Source organism: Falco peregrinus, chromosome 16, assembly GCF_023634155.1.
Source record: "Falco peregrinus isolate bFalPer1 chromosome 16, bFalPer1.pri, whole genome shotgun sequence".
Lineage (NCBI taxonomy): Eukaryota > Metazoa > Chordata > Aves > Falconiformes > Falconidae > Falco > Falco peregrinus.
In genome coordinates, this window is record NC_073736.1 from 3,023,591 (window position 1) to 3,051,444 (window position 27,854).

The 27,854-nt window shown below is 42.4% G+C and overlaps 2 protein-coding genes across 2 annotated transcripts in view; both read left to right on the forward strand.

The window, feature by feature from the left end:
* SLC26A8 (solute carrier family 26 member 8) overlaps positions 1-22,260 on the forward strand; it is a gene marked incomplete at its 5' end in the record, with an annotated part of 25,380 nt that extends 3,120 nt beyond the window's left edge. Inside the window, 14 exons of the mRNA XM_055819954.1 lie at positions 3,973-4,069; positions 5,439-5,588; positions 5,823-5,905; positions 6,267-6,414; positions 7,371-7,484; positions 10,128-10,234; positions 11,637-11,706; positions 12,541-12,633; positions 12,722-12,842; positions 13,709-13,767; positions 14,050-14,403; positions 15,971-16,025; positions 16,154-16,332; positions 17,474-22,260. Of these exons, the coding sequence (XP_055675929.1) occupies positions 3,973-4,069; positions 5,439-5,588; positions 5,823-5,905; positions 6,267-6,414; positions 7,371-7,484; positions 10,128-10,234; positions 11,637-11,706; positions 12,541-12,633; positions 12,722-12,842; positions 13,709-13,767; positions 14,050-14,403; positions 15,971-16,025; positions 16,154-16,332; positions 17,474-17,686 (1,843 nt within the window). The remainder of the gene's footprint in view (positions 1-3,972; positions 4,070-5,438; positions 5,589-5,822; positions 5,906-6,266; positions 6,415-7,370; positions 7,485-10,127; positions 10,235-11,636; positions 11,707-12,540; positions 12,634-12,721; positions 12,843-13,708; positions 13,768-14,049; positions 14,404-15,970; positions 16,026-16,153; positions 16,333-17,473) is intronic.
* Positions 22,261-22,469: 209 nt separating this feature from the next.
* The window catches only part of SRPK1 (SRSF protein kinase 1), a 28,129-nt gene continuing 22,744 nt past the window's right edge, over positions 22,470-27,854 (forward strand). Inside the window, exons 1-2 of the mRNA XM_055819975.1 lie at positions 22,470-22,491; positions 23,009-23,069. Coding sequence (XP_055675950.1) covers position 22,491; positions 23,009-23,069 — 62 coding nt within the window. The 5' untranslated portion in view covers positions 22,470-22,490. The remainder of the gene's footprint in view (positions 22,492-23,008; positions 23,070-27,854) is intronic.

Consider the following 27,854-nt stretch of genomic DNA (forward strand, 5'->3'; position numbering starts at 1 on the left):
TTTCTTATTTGTGTATTTTGATACTTTTATTTCATAAATTTCAGGAGCCTTTTCCTGTTCCCTCTTAGCTGAAGACATGGAAAGTTGGATAATGGTACGACTGGGATTGACTGAACTGCTCTGGCATTATTTTGGAGCTATGGTCCTGTGTTCTTTGGGAAGAACGGGTGAGGCCAGGGTACTGATAAAGCATTACTGCTTCCACAGCCTCATTTTCCCATCTGCCAAAATTCTCTTTTGGGTATTATACAAGGAGCAGAAGCATCTCTTCTGCCAAAGGAGCCCTGCAGGCTCACTAGAAGGCGGTCTTTGTTGGCAGCATAGGAGAATTCCTGATGCTCTTCCAGCAAGGCAAATATAATAAAAAATAGGGAGCCTGTTCATCAGCTTCCCTGTTAGTTTTGTTTGACTATGAATATCTCGGTTTTCTTTCTCAATCTTTTTTTGGATTCAGAGTGGACTGTCAGCTGTTATGGCTGTGTAGACTCTATTATAAAGTCCTCCTAAGAAAGTAAATACAAAATCTCTGAATCATCAGTTATATGGGCTTTGTTTCAGCATGTGTGCTGAACATCTACTGAAACTTAAACTGTTGTTTTGAGACCATGGTAGGACTTGAGACTCAAGTCTAGCTATGGGTGAGGTTCCGTAAGGTGTGGTGAGCTAATCTAGCAGCTTGTTGCTGCCAGAAGGGACAGGACCACACAGGGAAAGGGAAGTAGGGGAGCCAGACCTCTCTCATTCTGTGTAACTAGCTCTTACATCAGCTCAGCTGTTTGTGGGACTGCAGCTAAAACGATGGGTCACGTCTGACTTAACACTGCTGTAAAGTAATTTCCTGCTGATAAGTGAAGGCAAGTGGAGCCATAGTTTGAGTTGCTATTGTGTTTTCTCGTTTTCATTCACCATGAAGACTTATCATCAAGATTAATCTCTGTAATAGTGAGATCCTTTAGATTGTGCAATAGCCTTCTGTTCTAGCACTGTCTTTTTTATATATTAAAAAAAAAATAATGTAAGAAGGAGATTGGATGAAGTTCTGGAGTCAGAGAAACAAAATTACTTGATGGAAAAGGGTGAATTGTGTATAATTATGACATGTGATCTACAGCTAACAGTCTGTCTGTCCAGACACACCTGATGCAATAAAATAAATCTTGCCCAGAGATCAAAGGGAAAATTTTGCTCTAAAGTCATAGCTAATGTTATTGAAAACTTTATCATTGCACTTGATGCTTAATAAGAAAATCTCCGTGTTCCCTCCCCCAGCTCATCATTTAAGAATCATGTCTGCCTTGCTTCCTCATACTCTTTTTTTTTTTTTTCCCTGTTTCTTTTCCACTTCCGTATCTCATGTGTTTTCTCTGTTCTCCATTTTGTATCCACTTGTCAGCCCAGGGATTTAGCTCTATAGTGTTAACTGGGGTCAGTCCCCACAGCCACTGTTCAAGGCTGCCAGAAGCCTTGGGCAGACACTACATCACTTACATCTGGTTTGTAAGCAGAAAATCACCAACGTTGCCAGGGGATTAAAAAGGGGAAGAAGGAGCCACAGGACTGTGGGGTTAGTTGGAGTTTACCTACTGGAAATTCTGATTCAAAAACATACATGCAAAATAAATCATCTAGGTCCAGTCCTGCTTTCATCTCCTTGTTAAATAATGTAATACAGGAAATTTTGGCTGTGTTTTGGAGGTAGGACAGGTTTGTCTTTTTTTGCCCCCCAGATCTAGTGTTTGCATGGTTTTTTTTCTAGATCAGAACAGGAGGAATCAAAATACCATCTCCTATTTTTCTGTGGTGTTAATGAGGTCAAGTAATTGATGCATTCAGCGCTCTGGGCTCCTGTGCTGACAGACTAGCATATGAATGGCACACAGAGTATTTGCGATTCAGCTGAATGGAATGTAAAGGGAGGGGGGTGCCTATGTAGGATTCATGTTATGTGCCAGCTGGATCTGCGGAAGGCTAATGCCTGTGCGGGCTCACGGTATATGGTGTATGGTGCCTGCAGAGAGCTAACCGTAGCAGTATGGCTCCTGTGCCTGCAGAGCATCAGGCCGTGTGAAAGTGCTGCAGGGAGAAGTGCTTTACAGATTGTAAAAGGCATTGCATATAGCTTAGTTTATCTGATTCTTTTCAGCTTCTCCTGGGGAAGGTGCAGAAAGATCACACTCAAAATGTTCCCTGTCCTGAACTGGCTGTTTTCATATCAGTTCAGAGAATGGATCTTGAGGGATCTACATGCAGGCCTAAGTTCTGGGATGTTTCAGATTCCTCAGGGTAGGCAGAGAGAAAAGAAAAAACCTTCTAGCTTCCTTTGTCTATCATGCTTTCCATAATCTGTCTCCTCTGTGTGTTTCTGTTCTTTCTAATGTTATCAGGTTATGTGGGAACTTGAACTTTGGAAGTTCCTTAAATCATTAATCTATTTATTTGCATATTTGCAGGAGAACTTCTTTTCTGTAATCAGATGTCACATGGTGTAATTTCAAGGACAGGACACTACTCAAAATATAAACTAATAGCAGCATTTTCCTATATTGCAAACAGAATAACTCAGCCTTTAAAATCCACCTTACAAAACCAGGTCTCTTAGATACTCACCTGCATAGCCACCCCACTAATAGATGGCCTGCAGGAAGAGTTGTTCTGCTTCTTTGTCTAATTTCTAGTTAGCAAGGGCTCGTGTGGTAAAACAACATTGGCTTTTGTCACTAACTGGCCTGTCTTTATCAGGTCCTGAACAACTGGGTTTTTCATAAAGGTGGTCAGGTTTTCATCAGCAAAATTTTACTTAAAAATAGTAACCAAAGACAGAGAGCCTTCCTAATTTGCTTGATTTTAGCAATAGATTTTTTGCTTTTCAGGGCTTTTAGGAATTTGGCTGACCAGGTTGCCTCTGCCAAATACCAATGGCTTTCTTTCTGCTGTCTGCTGCTCGATGATACATGTTATATTCGGGACTTCACATCATATCTCAATTAGTGAGGTTTATTTTGTACTGTGAAATGTTTCTGCAGAACTTAGAGATTATGTTCAGTGCTGCTTCAAAAAACTGGCGCAATGTCCTATCTAACAGGTGGATGTTACTTAGGTGAGAATCCAGACCCCCGGATTCCCAGTTCATTGTTGTTCCACTGCTGCAGCTGACCTGTGGTGAGAATTTCACCAAGTCGGTCAAGTTGCAGCTGCGAGGTGCTTTGTACCCCCGTGATGTGAGCTGACCGAGCTCCTGTATCATCACGGACACCAGTGCAAAGGTGATGGCTGGAGTGTCATGGAGAGTCCTGTGTCTCCTACATGGAGGACCAGTGCAAGCTGCTTCACATTTACCCCTAGGATGTTACTGTGAATCGTGATTTGGCTTCTGGTGTTCCCCACGGTTTTCTATATGCAGTTTCTTGCCATGACTGAACTGTTGATGGGTTTACATTCTTAATTTGTTAAGAAGCTACCTTATTAAAATGCTATTTACATGTGAGAAGGGCCTTCACATTATCATAATAAGTGGGTATGTGGGGCTCTGGCCTCTTACGTAACTTGGCAGTTCCTTCTCTGACTGACTTCATTTTTCAGCCTCTCTGGCAGCTTATTGTCATGCATCCATTTTCTGTGCTTTACATTAAAATCTTTGTGCATGTGACAAACTGAAGACTTCGCTCATAAAATAGGGATCTGAAAATTTCAGGCAGGACTTTGAAAACTTTAGGTACTTACTCAGAAACAGTGAAAATGAATTATATATGTGGATTATATATATGAATGACAATAGACTGTCTCATACTGCAGACTGATGGGGAGGGGAGAGATAGATGTGTGGTTCTAAGGTAAGTCTTTGTTGCAACACCTCAGGCAGTTCTATTTTCTGTTCTCTGTTCTGTTGGTTCCAGTGTCATTCAGCATCCTAAATATGGTGCTGACAAGCATTCTGAAGTCTCATAATTTCAACCAAACATTGTCCTCTAACAGTTCACTGAACAACTTCTCAGACCCGACATTTATGAAAGATTACATGGAGGCCTTCACACTTACCGCATCAGTAACATTTTTGACTGGCATCATTCAGGTAGAAGAAGAATCTATTTTATATCCTCATATATATATGATATATAATGATACATCTTAATGATGTATCCTTATGTGCATTCTTCATACAAATGTAAGGACTGGAACTGCTTGCATATTCTTAGAACAAATACTAAGCTCAGCCCATTTGAATACATATGTTGTGCAAAGTGGAACATGAAGGTCTGTCTCTTCCTGTCATGCTGTCTGAAAAAGATACGATAGGTTAAGATTAATGTGTTCGTGATTAATGTAAAAAGTAAATGGTTATCTGTTATGCTGACCAGTTCTGCATTATGTGGACCCTTAGGTAGTCCTGCATAACTGCACACACTTGATGTAAACTGCTGTTTTGGTTTGGCAGTGTCTGACTTTATTGTGCATAATGCAAATAGCATGTTCAAATAGCTATCCATCATGTATGGCAAGGAAGAGTCATGCTCTTCAAATATGAAAACAAGAAGGACAGGTTTAGATAATTATATCGCATCTCACTTCTCGTTTGTTCCATACAGTTGCTGCTAGGCTGCTTTTGCCTGGGGTTTGTAACAACAGATGTGCCGAAGACTCAGTGATGCTTACCTCACTGCAGCAGCGCTGCATGTCATTGTGTCACAGTTTACCTTTATTTTTGACATCATGCTTGACTTCCCTAAGAGGCCCCTGGAGATTTTCTATGTGAGTCAATCCATTATTAGTCGAAGAAATACATGCTTCTTGGAAGGGAAAGAAAAGAACACCTTCAGAAATTGAAGGCAATTTCAATCTAAGTCAGTTGCTAAGGGATATTTGTGCAAGTCTCAGCTGTGGTTTACTTCACCTTCCTGTTGCCTTGAACAGTGTTTGGAGCTTATTGTGTTACATGCAAGAAGAAAAGTCTGTGCATATTTTTAATTACTTATGTAGCTCTATTATATATTTTCAGCATGTCTGTAATTGTAGTAAAGCAAAGGAAGGAGAAATAGGTACTTTTTTTCCTCAATAGGTCGTCATGGGCAAGCTGTTGGGCACACTGTATCTTTGTCATATCTGTCAAAGAGGCAGCAGACTCCAAGCTAAAGACAAGTTAAAGCTAATTCATCCTGATTTACTTTAATAATGTCAACCAGGCAACTTCAGAGAAAAGTAGTGTAAAAGAGAGAAGAAGGATGGTACTAGGTCTGAGCTGTTTGTGGCAGTGTTTTCTCTGCAGATACCAATAGAAAAGTTAGGGTTTTTAAATATTGTTTTGCATCATTGTTCTTCTAACTGAAGATACCACCATAGCAGAAAGGGTGAGTTGCAAATGTCAGGGCAACCTATGTCAGTCTCCTGGAATATAAAAATAGTTGTATCTGACTCTGATCCTGTCTATGATGATTCTTTTTCAGAATCTATTTCATTGCATCCTGGCTCTCCCAAAGGCTAATGCAACCAGCATACTGCTATTTTTGCTCAGCGTGGCCACACTACAACTCAGTACATCTATCGTGATAACTTATAAACATATTCCTATTGCATTTCCTATGGAACTTCTCTTGGTAAGTGATCTTCAAAATGCCATTGTGATAACTGAAGTAACAGAGAGTATAATATACTTTATTTCAAAAAACATTTCACGTATTACTTCAAAATGCTGTTACTTTCACACACTGAATCTGTGCTTAAGTCCTTTAAATACTCCTGCAAGATTAACTGTCTTTAGATGGACTGTGTACAGTTTCAGGAGCAAATGCTGTATAATCTCTGGTATTGCTTCTTGTTTTCTTTCCCAGATTATCAGAGTCACCATTATTTCTAACCGCATTCATCTGCATGCTGAATCTAGTAGTGCTGTGATCAGTATGATTCCTCAGAGGTTAGTTATCTATGCTGTTTACCAAGTCATACTTTTGAGGTACGAAAGAGATGCTTCAGCCTGTTCTTGAAATCTGACATGGGCTGGCTTTTACTGGGAAGCACAGCTAGAGGAGTAAGTGTTCAAGAATTTAAATTGCATCTGTCCAAGCACATGCAGTTTTCTGTATTAGATTCAGGTTTCATTAGTACACAAGAAAAAGGAATTTGGGAATTTGCTTTTTTATTGTCAGGTGGATGTCTTACAGATTGAGAGCATCTCCTGTGGGGTGCTGGATGCCTCTGGTGACAGTCCTGGGCTTGAAGTTAATGTAGAGAGAGCTCAGAACGGGTCTAAACTTATCTGTTCTCTGATCCTGTAGGTTTCTGCCTCCTACACCACCAGATTTATCAAACCTGAGCAAGCTCATACTGCATGCCTTCTCCCTTGCTATTGTAAGCTATTTCCTTCTTGTTTTTGTTGGGGAGAAGTACGCTTCACTTCACAACTACAATATTGCCAGCAATCAGGTAAGAACAAAACTACCGTACTTCCTAGGCCAAGAAGCAAGCTGAACTCAACTTGCAACGCCACTAACTATCTGACAGTGGTAGAAATGTAAGGATGGAGTGAATGTGCCAGATGATGGTTTTGTAGCAACTTGTTATCCTTCCCTATGGAAAGTGGATGTTTTAAGCCAATAATGTGAAGACCAAAACATGGCCACCTTTAGCCAAGAGGCCTTTGTATGTTCTCAGTGATTGGGGTGAACCTCACACACACATAGTGCTGCGGCCGATCGTTGAGGACCATTGCTGCCATGAATCCATGAGACTACAGAAGCATGATAAATTAATAGCTGAAATTGTATATGGCCAGAGCAGCCGTAGTTCTTCTCTATATGTGGCTACTATCCCGCTGTATGGATTCTCTGCCCAGAGTGATTCCTCTGAGAGGCTTTCAAGCTAAAACTGTTTAATTCCCCGTGTGATAGACTTAGTAAGCATTAGGTGTTTTGCACTGCTCCATGTTTAGCTTGTTGTGATGGCTTTGGATCTTTACTGGAATGGAACTAAGCCACTAAGGAAGCTGCCCTGACTTCTTGAAGCCTCTGGGGATAAATACGAAGGGAATGTCTTTTCCACTCAGCTTTTGTCCAGGTCTACTATGCTACACACTGAGATTTGCCACATGTTAGCTTGAAGGTCAGTGCTTCATAGCTTTGGGGTTCTAAGTGGATTTCTTTGAAAGAAGGGACTGAGTTTTTGGGTCCATGAGATCCTCAGCTGTGAAAATTGTATGCCTTTTAAGAGAGCTCATTTAACCATGGGGCACCTTGCTTTCGAGAAGGTTTCCTGAGCTTAGCGACACAGATGAGCAACCAGCAAGTGTGAACAAAAGGAAGGGAATTCCTGATAAACTATTTCTATGAAGGCAAGTAATTCGTTTGGGGTTTTCTCAGCTTCCTTCTGTTTCTGTTTTACAGGAGCTAATAGCTGTGGGGCTATGCAATATTTGCAGCTCATTTTTCAAAAGCTTTGTTGTCAGCTGTGCTATTTCTGAAACCATCATTCGAGAGAAGACAGGTGGAAGAACACAGGTGAGCTGGGCTGGATTGGTTTAAACTTCCAAATCTTCATCTGAAATCACTGTATGCCGAGTATAGGCTGACATTTAATCTAAACAATTTGTGAGAGATAAAAGTTACCCATCTTGCAACGTGAATTCAGATACCCTCTCTGTGTTGTTATATTATGTACTATATTTACATGATATTTACAGCACATGATGTGCCATGAAGGAAGCTGAGGTCCTGTGGGGAGAATAGGGTATGTTCATGCAGTTTAAAACTGTATTTTAGTGAATATACCCAAAAAGCCAAATGGAAGATTGTTCATGCACCCTTCATTCTGCCACTTCTTGCTAACTCTTGAGTACTTCGTGATCTTTTGGGTTTTTAGGGGGAGAGTCTAATATGTAATAATGTTTTTATCATGCCTCTTAACTGAATGTCTGTACATGCTTCACTGCAGCATAGAAATAATTCTATTTAATACAGAGTTGATTCCAAAGTCTGACTTGCAAGAGAAGTATCTTATTACTCAGGAGAAATTTTCAAACCAAAATCCTGCATTGCATTGTTCTGTTGTGCCTAAGAATAGTCTGTTAAGGCCAAATTTATATTTACAGAAAACTCTTTCAGCTTGAGTATTCTAGAACTTGCACCATGCATTGCAGCATACCTGTGGCCTCTGTTAATTGTCTGCTGGTTATTTCTCCCAGGCAGTGGTGGTTCGTGGGCCATGCCTACTGGTTTAGAGCAGACAAGTAAGTAAATGGCTCTGTCAGGCCTCTAATAAAGTGTTCCTGTTCAGTTAGCAGCAGTGATTGGAGCATCTATGATGCTGGTTGTTGCACTGAAACTAGGACACTTTTTCCAGATGATGCCTAATGTAAGTGACCCTGAAATAGTTATGGCAGCAACCTACTTGCTTCCTAAAGATAAAATGAAAATAGAGTTTCTAAGCATAATGTGAAGACTTTTCTGGTATAGTTAAGGATTATATCATGCTCTAGAGTTAATTGTTTTCAGAGATGCACCAAACCAAAACAAGTACTTTAAACTCTCCTAAATTTCAGCAGGATAACATATTAGCTAACGAATATTGCATCTCTCTCCAATCTCCCACTGATCAGTACAAGCTAAAATTCATTGGCTAAAACTGGATTGAAATTTCACTGCCAGCCTCTGTAATTTAAACATTGTATTTCAGTTTTGGTTTCACACCTTCCAAGCTTTTGCACACTTCTATAAAAAAATTCATGAGTTTCTCTCTTGCATCAGTAGAAGTAGCTCCAAGTCAGGTGATTCAAAATCTTTAAAGTAAAAAAAATCTTCCAAATAGAAACTTGGGTTTAGTTTCTGTGATTCTAGCTTGGTCTTTGAGGTTTATTTTAAAGCCATATGGACTCCTAAACTTCCTTCTGTGGATTTTGCATTGCCAGTACAAGAAATATAAACATTTTGTTATTATAGATTATTCAGAGTACTCAGTTTTCTGCTTTTCCCTTAAATTTTTATCTAGACTTTCCTTTTTTTTTCCCTGTTTTTCTTAGGGAATCACTGACAGAGCATTACTTCCTGATTTTTTTCCTGGCCTCTTTGTACAATGGGAGAATTAATCCCTTTCCCAAAACTAGCTGACAAAAGAGAATTTAACTATCTACTTCCCTTTGGTCTCCTTTTCTTTGCCAAAAGGCTGTTTCAACAAATGGTGTCAAACAACTTCCTAAATCTGGCAATGAACTATGCATGCTAATTGAAACCATTCTTTGAAACAGCAACTCATAATTCTGTAGATAGTGTTGGCCTTTCTCGTAGTGCTGCCGGAGGCATGGGGATTCACTAAAGAACACTGTAATGGAAACTACACATAGCATTTCAAGAGGAAGTCCAGTTGTATTGGCAGAAGCGATTGTGAAATCAAACAAGAAGTTATATCCTAGTTTCATGCTCATTTACAGTTCAGAGAACTGTTATACGTATCTATACAAACCATGGAAATAAAGCTATTACAAGGTTTTAATTTCAAGCAGTTTGTTTTTCATGGATGTCTGTTCCTTGGCATGTTTGTGGTTGCAAGCAAAAATTAACCAGATAATAATAGATGCTATTTTTCTGATTTGTACAGGGTATACTAGCTGCTATTGTGGTATTTAACATGCTTCCTTTTCTTGAAAAATTTCAGGACATCCCCATCCTGTGGAGATGGGATAAGTATCATTTTGTAAGTGACAAAAAAAGCCACTTAGGATTTAGAATGTGTTTTAAAGGGAGAAATGGATGTTTTGGGAGGGCAGGGCAAAGCAGGGAAATACAGGGGAAACTGAATATTGTTGTTGCTTCTCAGATTCCCAAAGAAGGAAATTGTCTAGCTGCCATCCAGGGCCACATTCTCATGTCAACTCTTATGCAGGATTTCTCATAAAGAGAAGGAGCCCAATGTGATGTGTTTTTTCCTGATAATTGAAGCTCTGTTAAAAACTCTGGAGATTTGAACAGTGATTTGTGATTGTTCTTTGCAACTGCTTCCAGGACTGGGTTAGTCTAGGTATACCAACAAAGCTTTTCACATGCTACCATTTCTAGTCTTTTCTATTGTCTGCAATTTGCAAATGCTGGGGCTGAGTTGGAGGTCATTTAGCATCTTTTTACTGCTCATGTTCTGTCTCTTGTTCAAAGGTTATTTGGCTTGTAACTTTTGCTGCAGTGGTTTGTTTTGGTCTTGATGTCGGTTTAGTGATCGCCATGGGATTTACCTTCTTCATAATCACCGTTAGATCACACAGGTACTTGTAACTTTTAAAACAAAATACTAGTTTTTCTTAGAGTTGATATTTTAGAGATAGTTATACACTTGACAGTGAAAAGGCTGTTTCATGTTTGTCAACACTTCAGTCAGGTTATTCTGGAGCTTCCCTAATGCTATCCCAAACCAGTAATCTGAGTTTATGGGCTCTGGATTGATCCCTTCTGCTGTTGAGGACTGCTTATTGTGGTGTAGGCATCAGCCAGGAGAGACGATCTGTATAAACACTGCTTTAGGGATAAAATGAGATGTTGTGCCTTAATTTCAAATACATTCCTCAGTCTTCACTGCCATTTACCAAGTTGCTTTATCTTTTCCATAAACTCAGTTTGTGATAGGGGAGGGAGGTTACATCAGGCACACATTACTCAGTTTATTAGCTCCTAATCCAAACAGGAAAATAATTCATAAATCCAAGCCACACCTCCTGAGATTTACCATGATAGGGAGGTGTTTGTCTGAGTAGATCGAAGCCTCTAGAATAACATGGACAGAGATCGGAAGTAACAGCTGCTGCAGATATTCAGCTGCTTGTGGTCTGATCCAGAGTGGCTCTGAAGGAATACCTTCAGGAAGAGTTTCAGTTGATGTCTGAAACTCTGCTGTTATGCTCTTGGGTTTACCTTGGGGTTCAATCAGCTTTGTGAAAGGGCATTTCTGCAGCTGCTGTTCTGTTAAGTATCCCTGATGTCCATACTACTTTCAGGATATATAACCACTTGTCATTCTACCGGTGAAAGCATTATGCCAACAACACTCAAAAAAGCATGGGGAGTTATCTGCAAACCGATTGCTTTGAATAGAGTGTGTTTGACAAGTTTTCCATACATCAGAGTCCACTGCCTTCCAGTTCAGCAACCAGCCAGCCACATATTTGTTACACCCATGCCCTGAACTGACCAGAACCTGCCCCAAAACAATGCAGAAAAGCATGGTACCCCCAACCAGGATATTCTCCTTCGAGGCAAACCCCTGCATTAATGCTGCTAGACAACCTCTGGATCAAACCTAGCCTGTGTGCAGCCAGCTCTAAGCACAAGTTACAGCTGCTTCAACCTGTCTGTGTGGATGTATCTTTGAGGGCAGTGGGGAGACAGAGAGGGAACACGCTTTCTAGCATAATAACAATAATCCAAGTGTTCCAGCGCTAGAAATGAAACATCATACATTCTTGAGGACACCAGTGTAGCTGGGGGCTGTGCTTGTGTACTGCTCCCCTACTCAAAGAACCCTAATTATGAGTGAATAACTTTTTGTACTCATACTCTCTAAGTTACAGTTGGTGTATCCAGTGATGAGGAGAGAAATACGGAGATCTAGCTTTTGGGAACAGATGGGTTTTCTCTGTTCTCTGTGAAAACCTAATAAACATCTTGTTTCAGAAGGAAGATGATGGTGCTGGGACAGATTCCAAACATGAATATTTATAGAAGTTTATCCGTCTACAGAGCCGTAAGAGGAAACAAAAAACCAAATGTTCAATCTCTCTGTGTAATCCAGCTTCTTCCCTTAAATGCCTGGGAGGTGACCATTCAGACTCAGTCCATTTGATTCAAAACTTTGAAAACTGAAGAATGCTGAAGTGTCTGTAGTGTGAAGGGATTCAGACACCTAGCTTGGCCTGCTTGGGCCCCGTGAAGCTCCGTGGGTTGGTCTGTGCTGTCCCCATGGTAGAAGCTGCGCTGCTGTCACTTCCACAGCTCTTTGGCATTTTTTGCTGACCTGCTTTTCTTAGTCTGGTTTTGTCCACTCTGCCTGTGTTTTCACAGTAACAGCTGTGCACGTGCTAGACTGACTCACAGGTTTTCCCGGTGATGGGGAAATAGGTAGGGCACGGGCCTTTTGAACACATTATTTTCAAGACTGCACCATACAGAGTTAAGCAATATAGAAGTAGGGAGCTTTGCCACATGGGTACATTCCCAAAGCTATGCTGATGGATTTGCAAAAATCAGAATAATTTAAGGGCATTACTAAGACAAAGGTATATTATACGTTTTCTGTAATGAGCATTACAAATAATTTGGCTTGGTTTATATTAAAGCAGCCAACTGTCATCTGTGATAGATCTGCTGGAGGTATGTTTTTAATTGCAAGAGAAGCAGATTAGTTTATGGCAATTAGGTCCATGTTGCCAGTGCCACGGCCAGTGTGTAGTGTAGCCAACAACGTCACCAGACAAAACTGTCCTGAGGGTAGGACCTTGCAGACTGCAACACAGGCAGGAGGGGGAAAAATAGCTTCTGCCAGGTACAACCCTCACACATAACAACTTCTGTGTTACAGGTAAGGGAGATTGAAGGTATCAAAATCTTCCAATGTTGTTCTTCCATCTCTTTCGCAAACATGAATCACTTCAAAACCTATTTGTTACACAAGGTAAATGCCAGTTTTTCAGTCAGTGGAAGTTTCTAAGAGCCTGCCTTAGGGAGATAAAAACTCTAATAAAACTGCCTTTATTTTTCAGACGGACATGAAAGCAGTGCCTCTAGATGAAAGTGAAGGGAGGGCTGGAGTGGAAAGAAAAGACCTTAAATGCTCTTGCGTCTGTCATCCAGTTCTACCACCACCTAGGATCAGCTTTAAAAGTGTGTTTACCTAGTCTGTTTGATTGAGATGCCTCGTTTTATGTTACTGAGGACAATGTTCTTAACTTGCCAGTACTGAAAAAGCTGTAAATGTTTATATAAAGCATATGTGTATTTGCTGTATGAAAATAGGCAAACATTACCACTGTATTTCTTTACACATACTTTATGTGATAGAGCAATAGTAGCTCAGCTGGCTGGCTGAATTAACTGGCAGTTGAAGTATTCATCATATCCTCTCCTCAGCTGAAAGAATTAATTTTGTCAGGTTCTTCAGTGAGGATTTTCTCCTTTTGCCCATAGAACTGAGAGAGTTCCCTTGCTTATAAGGAATTTGTTCCACTGCCAATACTGCCAAGCGCAAGTGCAAAGTACCTCAAAGGCAGCTACAATTATCATGAGAGGATTTCTCATCTTTACTATAACTGGCCACTGTGCCTCTTCTAGAGTCACTTGTATCCCTCTTTATCTGAATTTTCTGAATTGTCTTAGACAATGGACTGTCTTCAGAAGATATTTTTCAAGCAGTTATATGTGATTTGTAAAAGCCATTGTATGAGAAATGGGTTGAAAGACAGTGGTTTGGGAAACATAAGTGGCACCAAGGTGCTTAGGAAGTGGAAGTGATAGGTAATTTAACATCATCTTCTGAAGTACAAAAATGCAGAGAGTGAATTTTCCTTTCTTGTGTTATAAAAAGGAAAAAAACACATTTGGAACTATGAAGAGAGAGAAAATGTGACCAGCTGCCATACAAGAAAGTAGATGAATCAAAGGCCTGCAGAACTCAGCCAGTAAGGGTCAGCTTACCGTTGCTCAGAAATGCAATGGCCATGAACAGTCTTTTTCTTTTTTGTTCCTGAAAGGTGGAAGTAGCAAGTCCGAGTCCGGTATCACAGGCCATTTTAAAGTGTGGAAGAGTAAGGTACCACTGTACTGTTTGGTGGCTGAAAACACTCTGCTAACCACATCTGAGGCTTGCCTAAGTCACCTGCTACTTTGCATGCTTTTGTGGCTTTGTCCTATGTTTAGTGTTAGCTCAGCTGTGTTTTTTTACCATGAGAGAAGGAAATATCATATTATTTACAGTGCTGTCTTACTTGCAGCAAAAAGTTTTCCACCTCCTGGACCTGTTCTTCCAATCACTTTTCCACCTCCTGGACCTGTTCTTCCAATCACTGGTATACTCTCCCATTTTCCATCTTAGATACCATGTAGAGAGAAGCTGGTGAAGCGATGTCACGCAGACAGCAATTCCTCTTCAGTTAATCTGGTACATTGGTCAAAGTATGGAGACAAACTCAGCTCTAGGACACTGTTGATGGGAGCAGCCAATGCACAGTGTACGTCCCCAGGCTGTAACAGGACACTTAGGACTGAAAAGAACGAGGATGAAAGGCGAAGAGGCGGCCGTTCACCAGGCTCTGCAACAGATAATTCCTCAGTACAGTTACATCAGGCAGAACAGCCAAGGCATTTGCCGTGCCCAGTTCACACCATTATTTTAGACTTCAGCATGGTGCAGTTTGTGGATTTGATAGGTTCCGAGTTACTGCAACAGGTAAGCAACCTAAGAGCACGTAAATGTGAAACCTGGTCTACCTGATGTCTTAGCTTCCCTGTTAGCCTAAAATGTCCTGCTGTATAACAGTCTGCACACCTTCCAGGTGACCTTTAAGGGTGCAAGATTTAGCTATCGAGTTTCAGAAATTAATAAATTTCCATAAAACCACTTCTTTTAAAAACAAAAATCCCACTCTTCATACAAAGGACATGCAAAAACGTATCCTCCACTGTGACCAGTTCTAGAATCATGTAAACTAAAGCCACATGTATAAAAATGTCTGCTTTTGTTTTTTTCCATTTTGGCAGTTTACTTTTTCTTCTGGCTGGATGCTTTAAAAAAATGCTCTTCTTTCAAAGTGTTTCAAAGTGTGTCCCAAGTAACAAGCGACAGGACAAGAAGAAATGGCCTCAGGTTGCACCGGGGCAGGTTTAGGTTAGATACTGGGGAAAATTTATTCACTGAAAGGATGGTCAAGCATTGGAACAGGCTGCCCAGGGAAATGGTGGAGTCACCATCCCTGGAGGTATTTAAAAGACTTGTAGATGTGGCACTTGGGGACGCGATTTAGTGGTGGCCTTGGCAGTGGTGGGTTAATGGTTGGACTTGATGATCTTAAAGGTCTTTTCCAACCTAAACGATTCTATGATTCTACAATGTAAAACTACCAGCTGTCTTCTCCTAGAGTGATTTTGTTGTTATTGCTGACTACCTAATTAACCTTTTCTTTGAAGTATGCCTTGAACTTTTAAGTTTTCAAGTGGGGAGCCTAGCCAATGGAGATATATATTTAGCAAAAATAAATTTAATGTAGCTGTGCTTCTCAGAAAGATACAGTTCCAGATGGATTCTTAGTCAGCTTCCTCAGACTCTGCAGCTCAGCTTCAAAAGGTTTTTGTTTAATAACAGGTTAGGCTAACACCTATTGGGAATAATTGTGGACTGAACTGATGTCCCTAAAAGCCTTGAAGATTTATTTGCCACCTATTAAATGACCCTTCCATTGGGAAAGACAGGTAAAATCAGTCCTTCCGGATTCCTTCTGGCCCCATATTTTGAAATTCTGTGATTCTCTGAAACAATGGGTTTCATTGCCTTTTAAAAAACAATTAACTGCTTTGAGATCTTTTCATTACAAAGGGTTAGGCATTGAGAACATGGTGAGAATCTACTCTGAACTCTGATTCCTTTAACACTAAGTTGATATATCTAAAAATGTTGAACATGAGAATTCAGACAACCAGAATTACAGGTCACACTTGCAAATATAGGTTCCTGTTCTTGTTTACACATGGGCCTGGCATCTGCGTACAGAGAGATGTTTCAAGTTTCTCTGTTCCTGTGAGAACTTTTTGTTTAAGTGAAGTAACACAGTGTGCTGTGTAGCGTACTGCAGGAGGGCCAGCATGTGCTGAACTCAAAAACAGGATTTGAGATACCAGAACAAGGGGTTTCTTCAGAGATAAAACACTACGAGGGATGTTTTCCCTGTTTATGTTTTCCCCTCTAGTGCACTTGTATAACACAGAATTGCTCTAATGCCTGTATTGAATTCTTTCCACAGATCATACATATGTTTCACAATATTGGCCTTACAGTCCTTATAGCTGGCTGTCACTGTGAGTATAGTATTTGTTTACTAATTGACTTGTCTCCAAGGATAAGTTTTAAACTTAAGTGGAATGTTTTAGCTGTGCTGCCCAGTGGGATTTTGCTGCTTTATTTATTTTCCCCCATTTTTTTATAGTCTCTGTGATAGCAGACTTTGAGAAGAGTGATTTCTTTGACAGCTGCATCACCAAAGAAAGGTTCTTTCTAACCCTTCATGATGCTGTGCTGGCTGCTTTGGACAAGCATCAAAAGCCAGATGAGCTAGGACCTACTGCAAAAGAGTTTGCTCAAGAAGCACTAGCTGAACAGCAGAAGGTAGAATATTTAGTTTAACATTTAAGCCTCCATGTTGTTAAATTGTCCTGTCAGTAGCTTAAATCTTGTCCTGTGGCTGAGAAAAGGGGGGCAGAGCAGATGCTCTTTTGAATTCTCCAGTTTTTCACAGGTACTTGCCTTTTTACAATGGATCGATAATCCAATTTGTTTCTTTGAATCTTCTGTTCCTGTTTGGGGAAAGGCATCTTTGTGTGCAGGCTGGAAAGGCATCCAGCTGAGTTTTGCGACAGGCAATGACTTTGTTGCATTTAAAATTGTTTCCATTTTTCTGGCAGAGGAAGGACCCTGCCAGGGCAGAGCAAAAGCTCCAGACTTTTTATTTCCAGATATTACCGCGCCAGCTCCCTTGGTGCTGATGAGGAAAGTGAAGGACAGTGCTAGCTTGATTTCTGGAAGAACTGAAGTTTTATGCACATGCTCTTTCTGTCAGTACTCTGCAATTTTTAAGCTCACTGGCTGTCTCAGCCAAGTTTGAATAGGGCAGACTGTTGCAAGTTCCAGGAAAAGCCCTTGTTCTGAGTGGAAGATTCCAGTAATTGCCCCACCTAGGGAAAGAACCTAGCCTTGGCTAATCATCCGATGCATGCTGCCAGGCTGGGGTGCTATAGCTGCAGGAGGTGAGGATTAAGGCAAAAATTTATCCAAATCTGCAGGAAAACAGGGTTCTTGAGTTCTGCCTCTCATGGAACAACTTGTTTAACTCTCTTATCTTGGCATTGTACAGAATAGTCTAACACAAGGGTATTGACCTTTCGGACTCCCTCCCCCATAGAAAAAACTTCAAAGACTGAAGGTGACAGTATATATTCACCCAGTCTCCATTTAATGGACATGGTCAGGAGGGTTGGGAGCAGGCAGGAGGTGACAATGGTTCCCCAAGAGCCCACTTGGAGATGAGGCTGGGCTGGGTGTGTGGATGGGACCCACAGCAGCTCAGTGATGTCAGCTTTGACGGTCCCTGCTAGCTCATTTCCTTGGCAGCTGGGGACTTGGACGACCCTGTGCTCCCATGCCAGCATGACCCTCTCGCTGCTTATGTTGCCTTGGCATGGGAACTACACTTGACTGGCTCAACAGATTGGCCACCCTTGGTCTACAGTAACATTTGTGTCCATTTCAGGAACAAAGTTTGCTCTTAAAGAATAAAGCTTTTTTCTTTGCAAAGAACTCTGACAACAAACTTCTGCTTGAAGAGCCAGTATCAGATATCTCATGTTCAGCCCAGAATAAAGCAGAGCCAAGCTCTCTCCAGCAGTATGATACTCCACCCCTTCAATCGGATTTCCAGGACCCAGGCTGGGGGAAGACATGGAAGTATACAAGGAATCCCTGAACTGCAACTGTTGGGGAACTGGGATTTCAGTAGAGAGGAGAAAGGTACAGTTAAGCAACAGTTCTAGCAATTCTTAATCAGCCTTTGATCCTCTTTTTATTTTTTCTGTTCCAGAGTTCTTAAAATAGCCTGACTAATGCCTCCAGTAATTCTGTTGTTCTAAACAAAAAGCAACATTTATGTTACTGCTTTCAATTCAAACAGATATGCTACCCAGCAATGCCAAAAGCAGGGAAATTTCAATGTGTAATTCCTAGGTTTGTAGCTAATTCTAGCAAATTATTTGCGCTTGTTTTCTGAAATTCTGTAGAAGTTGAAATGTCCTAAATTAGCACTTCTTATTTATTTATTGCTTGCTAGTAAGTAAAATCAATCTGCCATATTTCAAGAGATTGCATGCAGGCAGTTTCATTATTTTTAGATGTATTTAGAATGATGTGAAGCTTCAAAGAAAAATTTTATTATTATTCTTCAACACTGTGCTGAAGTTGATATTATCTGCACTAACATAACATGGTGTCCGTCCACTATTTCTTCCTCAGTCCCCTTCTAATCCACCAGAACTAAATTGCAGTAAACAATAGAATATTTTTTTCTTGGTTTTATAGTCCTTTATTGAAGTAGTGAAGAGTGGAGGAAAGTAATCACTTCGTTCTGAAAAGGCAGGAGAATTGTAGTCTTAGATACAGTTAGCACTTGAGGGGAAAAAAATCAGCTTAGTTATATTTTCTGTAGATCAGCCATAGAGTTCGATGCAGTAATACCAGGACAGAGGTGTGAGCTGGGTTTCCACTGAAAGCAGAAGCATTTCACTATAGCAGCAATGCACATTACAAGGCTTCACCGTGACCTCGTCTGGGGGACGATCCTGTAGCACAAATTCCCTAGTGTGAAGAGCTGCAGGTGAATTGACTTCAGATGAGTGGCCAGCACTGTGTGTACATGCACCATTCCGACCATGTTTTGGGGCAAAGCCTGGATGTGAATGGTGGATCCTTTGTGCACGGATCCTGTGCTCTGGGCTAAATTCGTTAACGTGGAGAGCTCTAACTTTTGCTGCTGGGCATTGTGTGGTTTCTGAATGTGCAGTAACAGCAAGGTGGCTCCTCTGAATTCTGCTGCTCCTGGCTGCTAAATTTAAGCAATGATAAGATGGCTAATAGGAATATTAATATTAAACTATCTGTAATGTATTCCAGTGAGTTCCTCTAAGGTTTTTTTTCAACTTTTCCATTTAAATTCATATTGCTTCCAAGCAGTTTCTAGAGGGAAGCCACAGTACCACGTCTGTAAACTGCAATGGTAAAGGATTTTAGTGAACATTACTGTGTGGAGTTGCTTACTGTAGAGGAAACTGAGTCCTGGAACCCTCATACCTTTTGGATTGGAAGACAGGAAAAACTGAAAGCTGAAATGGTATTGAGTAATTCTCAAACCACATATGCTTCCCTACATTGTTTTGGACAGTGGCTTCACGCCAAGCTCCTCTCAGCTCTGTTCAAAACAGTAATACAAAACCCATGAAAAGCATAGCCCTGATTTCCAGGTTCTGTTGGCTCTCCTACAGCAGCCTTGATTTAAGACGAAATGGCATTCCTAGCTGTTGGCACCATCGAAAGTCTCCATTGCAAACTTAAAAAGTTTTGGTTTTTTCTTTTTGCTTGTTCAGCCAAGTTCCAAATCTTTCCTTCCTACCCCCACGACTCTGCAAAGTTGAGCACCAGGGGACAACTCAGACGTCAGTATGTTAGCATTCAAATTATGGGTATTCATGTTGCAAAACAAATATCTCACTGAGAGGAAGTCCAGAAAATCCTGATCTTTTTCCCTCACAGCTGTGCGGTACCGTAACTCTGCTCCCGCATAAGTACACAAGGCTTCTGTGTTTAGCCGAGCGCAAACCCCTGGACACAAGCTGTGAAGTGACAAAGCACGTACTTTATGGCCAAGGACTCCACCTATACCTCTAAAAAACCACAGAAGTCACAGAGTTCAAAGGCCTGCCTGTAATCATGGGGTTGTAGGCAGCTTGACGTTCTCACCTGACCTAGTTGCAACAACTACAGTTGTTTTGTGCACACAGCAACTTTTTAATGTCCTTCCTGGCTACTGTGATGGCACAGGGTTTTCCTAGCAAGGCACGCATGCTGCAGAAGCCCAGGCAGCTCTCCCACTGCATTAAGAGGACAAAGATGCCCAAACATACATTATCATTGCAGACGGTACAAATTTGTCTTATTAACGTACTTGCCTGGTGCAGAAATGGGTGCAGAAGATATAAAGCAGCTGAGGAACCTCGGGAGTCACACAGAGCGTGGCAGCAGCACTTCTTGGGGCCACGCTCTGCGGTGTGTCACCCTATGCAGGAAGCTGGGAGGAAGGACCAGATAAACCAGTTAGGTGTGGGCATCATCGTTTGGGGGCATTTATTCTGCTTTAAAAAAAAGCCATTAGTGGCAGGCTGGTTGTGGAGAGGTGAGTGTATCACAAACCTCGGGAGAGCCAACTGCACGAGTCATTTTTTACAAATACAGGACGACAGACAGGCTACCTAGGAACAGATTTCAGTAGCTTCTGTGTGTTTATTTTTTGACAGCTTTGAGGTAAGAAGTGGCTGTGTGACGCTAGCAGGGGGGTCTCCATCGTGCTTGAGGTCTTTCAGCTCAGCAGTACCTTGAATGCAGTAGTCATGCAAAGGCTGAAATTTGCGTTATCATCACAAAATCTTGCTAGTTTCTCACGCAGAACTCTGCAAAACAGATGTACTAATCATCTCGTCCTTGTAGTAACAGAGCAACAACTGCAAATTCTGAAAAGGATTTTTCTGTCTTCCAAAATTACACACATACAGACCTGTGTTTCCATGAAAGTATTTCTAAGCTGAGCCAACGGGCCCTGCGTGTGGGCACGTTTTAATATTCCACGTCCTAGAAATTAGCAGCAGAGCGACACGCTCACGCCACGGCGGCGGCTGCCAGCTGCAACTCCCTCTGCCGGTATCCCGGCAGGAACGGGGGTGAGAAGCCCTGATGGAAACCCGGTGGAATATATAATGTGCTTGTAACGGAGCTGTGAGGTTTGGGAAGTAAAAAAATTAGTATTAAGCAAAAGTGCAGAGAGGAACAGAACTTGTAAAAGTTCTAAGGTGAATATCTATAACCACCTTAAAACGCGGGAGTTTGTTCCGTGCTTACAGCAAAATGCCTGAATGGCCCAATAGCTAAAGAGTTTAATATTTTTTTTCATGGTAATTATTAAATAATATTAAGAATCTTTGATTCTAATAGGGATTTCGCTCCACTAAAGGCACAGAATTTATGTGCGTTTGTTCCATGCTTACAGCAAAATGCCTGAATGGCTCAACAGCTGTAAAGTTTTCATTATTTTTTTGATGGAAATTATTAAATAATTTGAGAATCTGTGATTCTAACGGGGATTTCGCTCCGCTGAAGGCACACAATTTATGGGTAGTTGTTCAGTGCTTACAGCAAAATGCCCGAATGGCCCAATAGCTGAAAATTTTATTTTTTTTTAATGGTAATTACTAAGTAATTTAAGAATGTTTGATGGGGATTTCACTCGGCTGAAGGCACGTGACTTTAAGATATATTTGGTCACTGCTTATAGCAAAATGCCTGAATGACCCAATAGCTGAAAAGTTGGGGTTTTTTTCATGGTAATTATTAAATAATTTGAGAATCTGTAATTCTAACGGGGATTTCACTCCACTGAAGGAACACGATTTATGGGTATTTGTTCAGTGCTTACTGTGAAATGCCTGAACGGCCCAGTAGCTGAAAAATTTAAAATTTTTTAATGGTAATTATTAATTGAGAATCTGTGATTCTAACGGGGGTTTTACTCTGCTAGAGGCAAGTGATTTACAGGTATTTTGTTCAGTGCTTCAGAGCTGGTACCTGAATGACCCAACAGCTGAAAAGTTTAATTCTTTTTCATGGTAATTATTAAATAAGTAATTTAAGAATCTGTGATTCTGACGGGGATTTCGCTCCACTGAAGGCACACGGTTCATGGGTAGTTGTTCAGTGCTTACAGCAAAATGCCTGAATGGCCCAGCAGCAGAAAATTTTCATTTTTTTAATGGTAATTATTAAATAATTTAAGAATGTTTGACTCTGATGGAGATTTCACTCAGCTGAAGGCACGTGATTTTAAGATACTTGTTCAGTGCTTACAGCAAAATGCCTGAATGACCCAATAGCTGGAAAGTTGTTTTTTTTTTTTCATGGTAATTATTAAATAATTTGAGAATCTGTAACTAATGGGGATTTCACTCCACTGAAGGCACACGATTTATGGGTATTTGTTCAGTGCTTACAGCGACATGGTCGAATGGCCTAATAGCAGAAAAGTTTAATTTTTAAAATGTTAATTATTAAATAATTTAAGAATATTTGATTCTGATGGGGATTTCACTCTACTGAAGGCTCATGATTTACAGGTATTTGTTCAGTGCTCCACAGCCAGATACCTGAATGACCCAACAGCTGAAAAGTTTAATTCCTTTTCATGATAATTATTGAATAAATAATTTAAGAGTCTGTGATTCTGCACACGGTTCATGGGTATTTGTTCGGTGCTTACTGCGAAATGTCTGAATAGCCCGGTAGCTGAAAAAATTAATCTTTTTAATAGTAATTAATACATAATTTAATAACATTAAGAATCTGTGATTCTGACAGGGATTTCACTCTGCTGCAGGCACACAGTTCACGGGCAGTTGTTCGGTGCTTACAGCGACATGCCCGAATGGCCCGGTAGCCGAAAAATTTAATTTTTTAATAGTAAGTAATACATAACTTAATAAGATTAAGAGCCTGTAATTGTGACGGGGATGGCAGGCGATGTACCGGCCTTTCCAGCGCAGCGCCCCGCACCCCGAGGCCGCCGCCCCCGTGCGTAACCGGCGGCGCGACCCCGCGGCAGCGCCTGCTCTGACGTCACGGCGCGAGCCCGAGCTCCCCGCAGGCGCTCCCGGATACGCGTCACAGCGCGCGGCGCTGACGTCACGGCCGCGGTGCGCGCCACGGCGGGGCCGGGGCCTCCGCTCCCAGCTCGGCCCCAGCGGCGCGGGGCGGAGCGGCGGCCGCGCGGGGGCGCCCGGAGCCGGGCGGGTTGCGCAGGCGCGGCCCGGCGTGGCGCGGAGGTGGGGGGGGGTGGCGCGCAGGCGCGCGGGGCTCGCGGCGCTGCCGGCTCTGGCGGCCATGGAGCGGAAAGGTGAGCGCCGCGCCGCGCCGGCCCCCCCGGCCCGCAACCCCCCCTCCGCCGCCGCTCACGCCTCTCTCCCCTTCTCTCCCGCAGTGCTGGCGCTGCAGGCGCGGAAGAAGCGGACCAAAGCCAAGAAGGACAAGGCCCAGAGGAAGTGAGTGCGGGCCCCGCGCCCCTCAGGCGGCAGCTCCCGCCGCCCCCGGCCCCGCCGCCCCTTTGTTACCCCGGCCCAGGCGGGCGCTGCGGGGCGGAGGAGCCGCCGGCCTCCGGGGCTGGGCGGCTCCGTGACGCGAGTTTAATTGGAGGCGCGTTTGGCGGCGCAGGCAGGCAGCCGGTGGCCCGGGGCGGCGGGTTTTGCTTCACCGCCCCCCCCGGGGGTTCTCTGGCGGGCTGAGGGGAGGGAGAGGCGCTGGGGCGGGGGGGAAGGCTCTCCGCTCCCTGCCTCCCCCCAGAAGACCCTCACGATGGATCTGCAGTCGTGACCACCCGCTTCGTGTCATGCTCTGCCCTTGCAGGCTCCTACCCGGCGGGGGCTGCCGTCCCCTCCCCCCCCCCCAGCAGTTCAGTAACGCCTGGTGCTGCTCTCCCCCTTTCACACACCCCCCCCAGCAGTTCAGTAACGCCTGGTGCGGCCCACCCACCCCCACCACCCCCCTAGCAGTTCAGTAACGCCTGGTGCTGCCCCCCCCTTCACTCCCCCCCCCCCAGCAGTTCAGTAACGCCTGGTGCTGCCCCCCCTTCACTCCCCCCCCCCCCCAGCAGTTCAGTAACGCCTGGTGCAGCCCCCCCCCCCCCCCCCCCCAGCAGTTCAGTAATGCCTGGTGGTGCCCCCCCCACCCCCGTTCACTCCTCCCCCCCCTCAGCAGTTCAGTAGCTCCTGGTGCTGCCCCCTGCCTCACCATCCCCCCACCACCCCTTTTATTTTCCTTTTAATCTTGCTGTAAAACCTCTGTGATCTCTCATTTACTCCTTTAACTTTGATGCTCTCCTGTGGCTTTTCTCCTACCGCAGGAATTTCCCCAAGTCTTTCTATGTGGTGAACTTTTTTTGGCTGCAGAGATCAAAATGGAAAGATGGCGAGTAAATATTCAACAGCGGCTCCCGCCAGGCTGCGTTAAATACCGCGTTCAGTGCTGCTCGTGGATTCCTTTCTAGGGAAAGGTGATATAGATCCTCGAGCCGGTTCTGTGTGCTCGGTAAAATGCTGCTTATTTGTGCCAAAGCTCTGGCACCTCAGGAGGTTTTACACTCGCCTGGGGCTAGGAACCAGAAGGATTTAGTAAGTAAGGCTTTGGGGTGGGAGCTGGAGGGGTTTTCTTTAGGCCTAGAGTAACGCTTTCTTAGTCACTTCCTCGGACAAATCACGGGGATTTTAAAATTTTTGCCCGTTGTCTCCAGCAAAGATCCAGTTACTTTGAAATGTGGCTTCTGAAGGGTAAAGAGCATTAACTAAACTCTTTGGCAGATGTGCGTTACATTTCCATGCTGTTTTGTACGTATGTATTCCTGGTATTTCTTGAAGATAGCGTTAGGACAGGTTTTGAAATTCTGTTCTCTTTCTTTACTGTTATTTGCATCCTAACTTCTGAATGAATAATCTATTGTTTAATTCTATACCTGTTAGTTACTCTGTTTCTTGTCCAGCTGCAGACAAACAATAGTGGCTCTGCCAGTAGAGCCCACAGTTGGGGCTGGAAAGACTGATTTCTCTGTAAATTCTGAGGGTGCTGAATGGTAACTTTCAGTGCTGGCATGTTAGCTTTTTTTATTTTTTTTTCTAAAATCTTTTCTAACCTTGTAGGCAGAACAGGTTCAACTGCGCTGCTGGTTAGCTGTTGATTTTGCCACTAACCTGGATTTGGGTGGAGAACCATACTACTTGTAAAATGCTATGTTTATCTTCTTAAACTACATGCTTCAACTCTGCCTGGTACCATAGATCCTGCCTCAGAAATTAAAGAACCTTGCATGTACTTTATGCTTTACGTTCTATGACAAAATGAACCCAGTGTCAGCCTCTAATTTCAGGTGCAGTTCCATGACATTTTTGCTATTTAAATACAAAGCTGCTCCAGTTAAATCTTCTAAAATAAGCTTAACTGGGTTGTTGCAAGACTTTTTCCATAAAATCTAATCTTGAAACCATATGGAATGTCCTTTCAACATCTAATGTTCCGTGGTAGTTGGTTAGATCGCACGCGTGTTATTTTTTTCTATAGGAAGAGTAGGAAAAAGCATGAAACAACTGATTTTAAAAGATTAAGGTTGGTAAATATTAGGAATTAGTATGGGTAAGTATAAAAATGCAGAGAATGTTCCGAAGGGATTTAAAGTAACTCAGAATATCTTGCACTTTAGAAGTGAACTACACCTGCTTTATGTTTCCCTATCAACTCAATCCGGTTAAAACCAGAAAAAAAAAAAAACCACTTGGAAAGGTTAAAATAATCAGCACGGACTGTGTATAGAACACAACTGGAAAGTCACTGCTTTTTTTCATCATTCAATAGTTAAAATTGCTGCTATTTAGGTTCGGACAAGACCAGACCAAACTGGTTATTTATAGGAGACCCTTGTAAATACTAATCACAGTTCCATGTATAAAATTTTTTTTTATTCAATGGGAAGGTCAACCAAGTTCTTCATTTTCCCCAAGTTCAGGATGTTCCTATTTCTTCCCATCCTTCCTGCCTTTTTTTTTGTTCTGTTTTATTTGATATCAGTGAAGAAGTGAGTGCATTCATCATAACATACTCTTCACTAGAAGGAGCAGGCTAAGTTTCTTCGTAATACAAAGGTGAGGTACCTGTGTCTTCCCACTCCAGTAAAACTAGCCCAAATCTTTTGGTGATCTGGCACGATCGCTGAACCAGCCATCTCACAGCTTTGCTTAGGAAGTTTCTGCTTGCCTAGCCTGCTTGTCGGTCCCGTGCCTACCGTAGTGGAGTTGGGAGACTGTCGTGGCTGTGTACATTTGCCCAGCTCCCGTTTCTGTGGGAATTGAGGAGGAGGGAGGACAGGGAGAGTGATAGGCTGAATGCCTTGGAGGGACTGAAAACAAGCCTAGGTGCAGGGAGATCCTGAGTGCTGATGTTGACTATCACTGGGTTGCTTTGTGACCTTGAGTGAAGCACTGATTTCAGTTTCTTCTTAGTCCTTTCCATCAAAAAAGCATGAAATTAAAGAATTAAAATTGCTTGAAAATATTTTTAGAAAATGAGAGGCAAGCTTCTGCTTGGCCTTTTCCTTAATATCAAGAATATGTCAGGAAATAGGCATGTCAAAGCTTTAGTTGCTAATAAAGCATTGGGAGTTTGGTACATAGGTTACTGCAATGTGTGTTGCTGCCAAAAGATAGCTTCGCTGAAAGCTGCCTGGGGATGTATTAATTTTATCATTTCATGAGGTGTGAAGATCTCGGGCGGTAACAGTCAGCTGATTCCCAAAAGCAGTCAAAAAAGCCTGTCTTTAAAAAAGGAGCTTGTAGGCTTACAAGCTCTTTTTCTTACTAAAACTTACGAATGTTTGAAGAGTGTACAGTCTATGTGGTGAGGTGCTTCCAGTAGTTATTTTTGCTCAGTTGTCAAAAACACAGAAGCTTTGAAGGAGTTACTAGTATCTCTGGAGTTTATCGCCAGTAGACAGATGTGTTAGGTGTAATATTTGCAGTGGCCTTTAGGAAGGTGGGGACCTGTGCGGTGCTTTTCTGGCAACGCTTCTTGTACGAGAGGTCCTCGTACGACTCCTAAGAAACTGAAAACGGAATTCCCGTGTTCTGGTGTTTCATGAGCTGTGTTGGATGGGGATGTCCGTGAATGCAGCGGGAGGAAGGAGCGGTGGGTGTCCCACCATCTGAGCCTTTCATCAGCCACGAGGTAGCTGCGCCATGGCTTGCAGGTCCCGTAGCACAGACCCAGCCACGTGTGTACTTGTAACGCCCTGGTGCAGTAAAGTAGTGTCTGTTTAGGAAGCGGTGCAGGCAAACAGGAGATTGGTTACAAGCTTGATTTTTAAGGACCCCAAGTGCTGTTTGGAGGGGAATGTTGCTTTGAGTTAGCCCTTGTGTGAACAGAATGTCCATTCCTGCCTGAAAAGGTGCTGGAGTGTGCTGTCTGCAGGGTTTCGTTTGAAAGAGATTAATTTCCTGTGCTGTGAGGCTTGTTGCACTGTGTGAACACAAGCCCAATGTGTAAGAAAGGTCTGGTATTTACTTCAAAACCATGCTTCCATTCAAAAACACAAGCTTCTGTTGGAACTAAAATACAAATATAGACTTACTTGAGCAATGGCTTTGGTAATTTGTAATGGAATCTGGCACTTGTGACAGTTAGACCATAATTGCCAGTAAAATACTTTGGCTTTTTTCTATCTGCATTGTATGTTGCAAACCCTTAGAAGCTCAAACTGTTCCCCGTGTCCTAGGAAAAAAGGACTCTAGGTTACTACTGAGATTAAGACCTGGAGTTTAAAAACTAGGCTAAAAAGCCCATCCAGATTCAAAGCAGTTAGAGAAGCAGACAAGAAACTGAAAAATAGTTCCATATTACAGGTCATTTCTTCTGAAATTAAGAAAACAAGTGTATTACTAGAACTGGACCACAGGTCTGTGTGATGTGTAGATGGTGAAACAGTGTAATTGTCTGGGCCTGCCAATGACATACCTATCAAGTCCAGTGTCTCGCTTCAGCAGTGTCTTTTATGTTTCAGGAAAAGTTGGCCTACTCGTGCACAAAACCAGCAGCTCTGTGTAAAGGATGTCGAACAGATTGTGTCTCAGAGCAGAACATTTTATTACTGTAAGCATGAATAATCACAAAGGTAGTGGCAGCCATACAGTTACAGTATATGGCTTGTTCTGAAAAATGATTTGAAGTATTAATTCTGCATGCACTGGTGAATTTACTTAATCCTTTCGTACAGGCTTTACTGAGCGGGAGAG